This window comes from Athene noctua, chromosome 14, assembly GCF_965140245.1.
Source record: "Athene noctua chromosome 14, bAthNoc1.hap1.1, whole genome shotgun sequence".
NCBI lineage: Eukaryota > Metazoa > Chordata > Aves > Strigiformes > Strigidae > Athene > Athene noctua.
Window position 1 is genome coordinate 5,955,211 of NC_134050.1, and position 7,360 is coordinate 5,962,570.

The 7,360-nt window shown below is 47.7% G+C and overlaps 1 protein-coding gene across 1 annotated transcript; it reads right to left on the reverse strand.

Moving 5' to 3' along the window:
* Positions 1 to 1,449: 1,449 nt before the first annotated feature.
* On the reverse strand, positions 1,450 to 3,260 carry FIBIN (fin bud initiation factor homolog). Its single transcript, XM_074918179.1, has one exon. The coding sequence runs from the start codon at positions 3,181 to 3,183 to the stop codon at positions 2,557 to 2,559; it is 627 nt and encodes a 208-aa protein (XP_074774280.1). The 5' UTR covers positions 3,184 to 3,260; the 3' UTR covers positions 1,450 to 2,556.
* Positions 3,261 to 7,360: the final 4,100 nt, after the last annotated feature.

Sequence of the window (7,360 nt, forward strand, 5' to 3'; positions counted from 1 at the left end):
AAACCTACTAAAGATTGACCATTTTACTAAACATGTGAACTCACACATAGACCAGACTCAGGTGTACACATTTTCTTTCTGAAAAAGAACATTTTAAACCTTTTATAATCAATGTTACAGAGCGAAATTCTGAATTTATTTCAATTATTAAAATGTTTGCATTTTGCTGAAAACAAATCAGTGGAGATATCAAAATATTCGTATTTATCATATGAAATATTAGTAGTGGATTTTAAAGAACCGTGGTCCTGTTGCATTAGGTGACAACTTACAGACAGGGGTATCGAGTGGAATGAGTTACACTGGAAATCTCCACAGGCCACATAATCTGCTTTGAAAAGTAAGCGCTCTGCAAACATTTACTCTCTTGGTGTGCTGCATATGTTGCGATAGCTTGAGCTTGACTAAAAGTTTGCTACTGCAACTCGAATAGCCAAGCTGCTTAAAGCATATTCAAGAAGCTGTGTTTTACACTACTACTATTTTTCTATTAGGATTTGAATACTGCTCTCGCATGGCTAAAAAACTAGCATGGCCTGCCAGTTTAGTTTCTTGACTGATGTTTACAATTCATGTTATAACCAATGACTCAGAAAGTGGGTAAGCAGAGACTAAAACTCCTTTTAAGAAACATCTGGGCACAAATGGAACCGCATGACATAGTTGGCACCTACTTCTAAATGGGTGAGATTCAGAGAGAGAGACTGGACGTGAATGAAACCCTCAGGCACTTCTGGAGCTGGGTCCATCTCAGAAATGCTCTGTGGTTTGCTGTGACAGGGGGCAGGCAGGACTCAGTGACTCACAGATGGCCCTTTTCACTCTTGTGTTGTTTTATCTTAACCCTAGTGGCAAGGAAAGTATCACAAAGAAATTTAAGAGCTACAACCTGTCATACCTTCTAACTCGACAACATACTTGAAAATAACACCAAGTAGTTCCACTGAAGTTAATCGGTGTTTCATTTTTTCCAGGCAGATCTTCAAAGATACTGGGGATCCAAAGGTGCAAACTGACATCTGAAGTAACCTGCTAGGAGCTACACCCCACTGCCTTTAGCAAAAGCGAGCTGCCTGGAAGGTCCAGAGGTTCTGTAAACACATACCTTCACCAGACGTTTCCCCGGTGCTTCCAGCGCTCTCATCCCAGGTGACTTATGTTGACCCACCGCATCACTGAGTAACTTACCAACGGGATGCTTTGCAGATGAAAGTATAACTGAACGCGAGTAGGGTTCACAAGATCAGACCTCAAATGTACATCAAACAGCTTCTCGTCCAGTGCCATGACTTTCTTGAAAGGGCTTACAAACTCAAAAAAATCCACCCTACACGCTCTTCTGCATCATCACTTTTAATGAAACTTGCTTACCTCTTGAGTCTGTAAATTTTTATTTAACTAAAAAGAAATTATTTCATTTGGCAGGATCTACATACTTGCAATTTTTTTTTATTTTTTTTTTTCTGAAAAGACATATTACAACAACATGTTTTAAATCCAGAGCATCTCAAGCAGAACAATAAAAAAAAATGTGCTTTAACATTGTTTTCAAATATTTATTAAAACAACATATGAACTTTTTTCACCCCAACAGTGATTCTGCCTGCAGTATCTGTAACCCAGTAGCCGTATCACCCCCAACTGACAATTAAACAGCAATGAGTCTAAAAACCCAAACAGTCCTCCCCCTCCTTCCCACTAGGCACTTTTGCTATTGTCTAGGAGCACAAATAACTTTATTAATAGCTTAGCTAGCAAAAGTACTAAGGCACCGACAAGAAATGTCACTGTGCTGGCACAGACACAACCTTTTTGTCTGCTTTAGAAACGCGCTCTACAAAAACCTGGCTCTCAAATTTGGGATCTGAAACTACAACCGCCACTAGGGCTCCTTCTTCTTACTACAGAAATCCGCATCAGCATTTTCAGGATCTGACATAAGCCTTTTTGGCTGGCTCTTGGGGTTACGATAGCTTAGAGTCACAGATAAGCAAGCCTGGAGGAGTACAAATCCTGCCGGAACAGTTCCCGTCTTTCAAAAGGCAAACGGAAATCACAGCTTTCAGTTACGTGGTAGAACAATGTTTAACGTGCGTAGAATACATACCGTTACAAAAGGTTAAGGAGGTTAACAGAGGGCCGGAGGTTTCACCCTGAAGGGCACTACCCACACAAGCAATTGAAGCATCTGCTGCCCGCCAGTCCGGCCGCGGCAGGTGAGCGGCGGGAGAACCGGCGGCCCGGGACCCGACGGCGGGGAATCGCGGGCGAGACCGCGCACTCCGCCTGGCCCCAGGGCCGAGCGGCGGACCGCGGGCTGGGTTTTATTTTTTTAAATACGGGATATTAACTTAAACATACCTCCCGGCTTACAGAAGCGCGCTATCTGTTTAGGAAGTCACGGGTAATAAATAAGTTTTTCCAGGGTGAAGGAGGTGTTGGCGCCAGGAGGTGCCTCCTCCCGGCAGAGCCCGGTGCCGCGTCCTCCGGGGGGGCTGAGGTGCGGGGGCCGAGGTGGGGGGGCCCGGGGCCGCCGGCGGGGCGGGGGGTCCCGGCTCAGGCGCGGAGATAGTCGTTCTTGAGGCGGCTGAGGCGGGCGCCGTGGCTGCGGACGGTGAGGGCCAGGAGGTCGTGCTTGTCCCGCAGCCCGCTGGAGATGTGGCGCGTCTCCCGGAGCAGGGCGCGGGCGTGCAGCAGCAGCCCCAAGAAGCTGTCGCCCAGGCGAGCCTCCTCCCGGCCCCCCTGCTCCTGCCCCTGGCGGAACTTGCCCTCCAGCTCGCTCAGCGACCGGTCCGAGCTGGAGTAGGCGTCGCTGATCTGGGCGGACTCGCGGCGCAGGTAGGTGCTGTAGCTCTCCTCCCCGTCCAGGTCGTAGGAGATGCTCTTGCCGATGCCCTCCAGCACCCGGCCCGCGTCCTCCACCTGCCGGCCCAGCACCGTCAGCTCCTCCCGCAGGCTCAGCCCCGCGCCGCCCGCCGCCGCCGCGCCGCACCGCCGCTGCTCGCTCACCCTGAAGAGCAGCTGGCAGCGCTCGGGGTCGTCGTTCTCCTCGTAGTCCCCGTCGGGGACGAAGTAGTGGTGCAGGGTGCCGTTGGACATCTCGGGGTACAGCGGGCCCTCGAAGTACCCGCGGCAGAGGCTGCAGAGCCAGCCCAGGCAGAGCAGGCGCAGCGCGGCCGGCATGCTGCGGGCAGCCTAGGGCCGGGCGGCGCCGCGCTGCCGCTGCCCCCGCCCCATCGGGCCCCCCCGGACCCCCCCGACGCTGCCGCCCGCGGGCACGGCCGCCTCCGCGCCGGGACGGGACGGACGGGACGGGCGGAGGCCGGGCGGCGCTCTGGGGGCGGCGGCGGTGGCCGCGCCGCCTTTAAAAGCCGGAGCCGGCCAAGCCGGGGAGGAAGCGGCCCCCGCGCCGGGACGGGCCGCCCCCCGCCCCGGGCACCGGGCCCCGGCGGGCACCGCCCCCGGGCACCCCCCCTCGGAGGGGAGGTGGGATGGGAGGGACGCGCGGACACCTTTCCCCCCTTGACAGAGCACCCCCCAAACCTGGGGTTGCTCCGCTTTTCTGGTTTCCCCCCAGAAAGGGCCGCTTTGCGGATGCTCTTGATTTTCGCACCAGACGCGGGGCAGAGGCAGTTCGCAGACCCGCACAGGCGCTCACCGCGCGGATTGTCACCGAGGAGAAACTGGAAAAAAGAGGCAGGTTCCCGCAGGTATACGATATATGTGATATAAGTAGTATATGAAATGCAATATAGCTTGTAATGCAAGAAACCTTGGCAGGGTCAAGCTGGGGAAACGAAACACAAAACCCGTTCTCAAATAAAATGCCAGATGCATTTGAGGAAAAATCCAAATAGAGTTCATCCTACAGGGCTGGCTGTGTAAAATTTTAAGCGTTTCTCTTTCATGAAAGAATATTTTGTGTGAATCCAGTAGCTAGGTTACAGCAGGGCTGAACCTTGCACGTGGCTAGTATAAATCCAACCTGACTGGGTTTGAGTTGTTAAATCGAGGTGAGATCACAAAAAGAAAGGGTCTTTCAAGTTACCAGCTCCTTTCACATCATCTTTCCTCTTTCATGGAAAAAATCACCAGCTAGCAGATTATACCAAATCCTGCAGTCATCCGGAGTGAAAACCCACACTGCTGTTCGTGAGGGCTTTGCATGCAAAAACATTTCTATCACTTCTTTCATCTAAGTATTTTAGCTATCATCCTGATATTTTCTGCCTGTTGTAAATAACGATGATGCTTACAGTTAACTTTCTTGGGAAACAGGCCAGATGCTTATACTGTATCTCTGCTTTTTGTCACTATTATGCTGGGCATGGTAGGTTTGAGCCTCATGGGGCTCTACCATTTATGCTACCACGACTTTAGACACCTGAATTTCGAATCCAGAGTCTTGAACCCCTTCCCTCACAGTAGCTTCGTTCTGTAATCACAAGCTATCCTGCCTCTAGCAAATAGCTAGGAAGCAAATAGCTGCTGTAGAGCCCAGCTGCTTTTCTCAAGCTCAAGCGTGCTGAGCTCCACAAGCTGCTCCTTTCTTCACTTGCAGTTCCTTGAGAGGCTCCAGCAAGGTCCCTAGCTCCACAGGTCTGGTTTTGGGGGCCAGCTGCTGATTCTGTTCCCAGGTTCCCCCCGCTACCAAGAGGTAAGTCAATAGGTTCCTGGGAACTCAGTGATGGGCTTAAACCCACGTGGCCAGGCCCTTTGAGGTGCGACACAGCAGCCCTGTATGCAAGTTCTCACTGTCAGTGTGGCCTTCATTCCTTGACAATAACCTGTGCTATCAGTGTTCCAAGTATTGACTTTAGAGCCTACTGAAGCGTTTTACGTAAGCACAGGAGGTCATAAGACTAGCAACACCAAGAAACAAGAGCAAAAAATAACCCAACCAACAAGCCAACCAACAGAAGCCTAACCCAGAGACAGCAAGGGTAAGAGCCAAACCCTTCACTTACAATTGCTTTAAGTAGACTTTCCAGGCCCCAGAGTCAGTTAAGACCGTGCACACATGCACCTCAAGGTGAGCCATGTTTGCTCAGGCAACTTCTTTTGCACTGCTGAGAACCCAGGCCAGCAGACAAGCTATGCAAACAGAAACACTCCACACATTTGGAAGCACTTTAAATTTGTAATTAAGTTCAGAAAACACTCATAGAAATAGGTTGGATTAGGCTAAGCTTTTGTGCTTCAGCTTTCTATAAAAGGTTTAAAGCTTATTCAACTGAGCCTGCTTGGCATTTGTCCTTGGTCTGTGTTTGCCAACAAGGGCTCTTTCAAACAATTTTATTCCCAGGATGCTCCTCTTTCACCTAATATTTTATTTGGTTCCCAATTCTTTGCCAGCCATAGTACTTTATCTACATAAGTTTCCACCCCAGCTGGTGTTACTGCCAGTTGACTGGTTTGGCTGATACTTGGGTTGTGGTGGACTCCACTTTTGAGGTCTCTTCATGGAAGTACTGCGCTGTAAATCACTCCACTACGGCTTTGTCAGCATGGGTATGCTTTCACCAGTGCCACAGTGGGTAAAAAATTCAGCCTTAGTAAATAATTTTTCTCTGTTTCTTGATACATTAAGAGGTGTCTGTTGCTCCCTGCTGAAGCTGTCTACTCCCAGTCACTGCTGTTTTCAATCCAACATGCATTATCCAAGTTTTAGTTAAATTTTACATCAAAATAGTCTCTCCCCAAGTAACCCACTTGGAATGTCTGCTTCTGAAGGAAGTCTGCAATACGGGATTTGCAACCTTGGTGACTCAGTGGGCACAGCTTTGGTAAAACCTGGAACTTGCTGAAAGATACACAACAGCCTGATCTGAGGCACTGCCTCTTATGGTTCAGGATTACAATGCAGCAGAATCCTAAATTTTAACTGCAAAGCATCAGACAATGGAAAAGGTGTAGGCTCACGCCGACAGAACAACACTGTGCATGAGTAGCCATTATTCGTTCCAAAATCACATCTAAAAGACAAAAATCTTAAGACTGCGTTGAGATAATCTAATATGAATACCCTTAAACTGTTCATAAAACCATGTGCATACAAATGAAAATCAGACTTGGGTTGTTTTTTTTTTTGAAAGACACACACTGAAAGTAACAATTTCCTTTATCCATCAAGACCTGGGCTGAAAGGTCAGATGTTTCCATCACAGTTAACAGCAGCAGGAACACCAAAGCAATGGCTGAAATAACAACATAAAAATCAGTGTCAGTTTTCAAAAGTCATTTCTGGCATTATCTGGAAGGCACAGAGAGCAATAAAACTGAAGGAGGACAGAAGGGATTTTCTCAGGAATACCAAAAACGCAGGGTGGAGAGAACCAGGGAGGAGAGCAAACTCTTTTCTGCTGAACGTTGCATTTTCTGTTGGGAACCCATAGGGGTAGTTGTATGAGATCAGATATCTGGGGAGCTTTTGGGATGCATCCAAGAAACAGCTGCTCCTTGTGGCATGCTCCCATGAAGGCACTCATTGAAATCCTGGCATTGTCAAAAGGCCCATTGATTTCAGCATGACAGTATTTTATGCTCCGTGCCTGCTTAAGCATTTAAAAATTGCTTTTGCATAAAACAAGGAAAAACTACTGGAAACAAAAATAAAGCAGCATACTGATACTGTCTTTTTACAAATCCTTGGCATGATATACTCTGCTGTGGTAAAGCCATTGTTTTTCCACTGAACAGCATCAGGTTTACAGTACTATAAAGAACTGCAGAATTTACTCTTTATAACCTCTTGTGCAACAGCACCAAAATCAGCCTAAGAGCAGAAATTGCGTATGAACTAATGGCAAATACACAGCTCAGCGCTGGATTTCAGGTGACGTTTGCATAATCTTCCTCTTTGCTTCATCTTTGGTTCTTGGCTCACACGTGCTTGCTATTTCTGTCGCAGGTGATGGTAAACTCTGCAGCATCAGAACGTTTCAGATGTGAACGGCCATTAAATTTGGAGAACAGATATATGTTATATGGTCCTAAAGGCCCCACAGGCTTTAGGGTATAAATGTTTTTTTTTCTGACTACTGGCTTCTCTTTCCCTGCTGTGAACTGTTCTATAGCTTCACATAAAGATACCTTGTTTAAACATGAGACTAACAAGTATGCGTGTGAAATTTCTAATTGTAGGGTGTAGTACTAAATGCTCAAATGGCATCAAGTTAGGCAGGCATGAAATATCCCAGGAAAGAATAATGCCTTTTTTTTTTTTTTTTTTTTGTAGGAAAATTGCCATAAGAATATACCAGAAATTCTTCAGAATAATAATAAACCCCCCCCCCTCAAAACAAAAAAACCAGATTTGTCAAATGAAACTTTTATAAAGCACTTAATATTCATTCAGTAT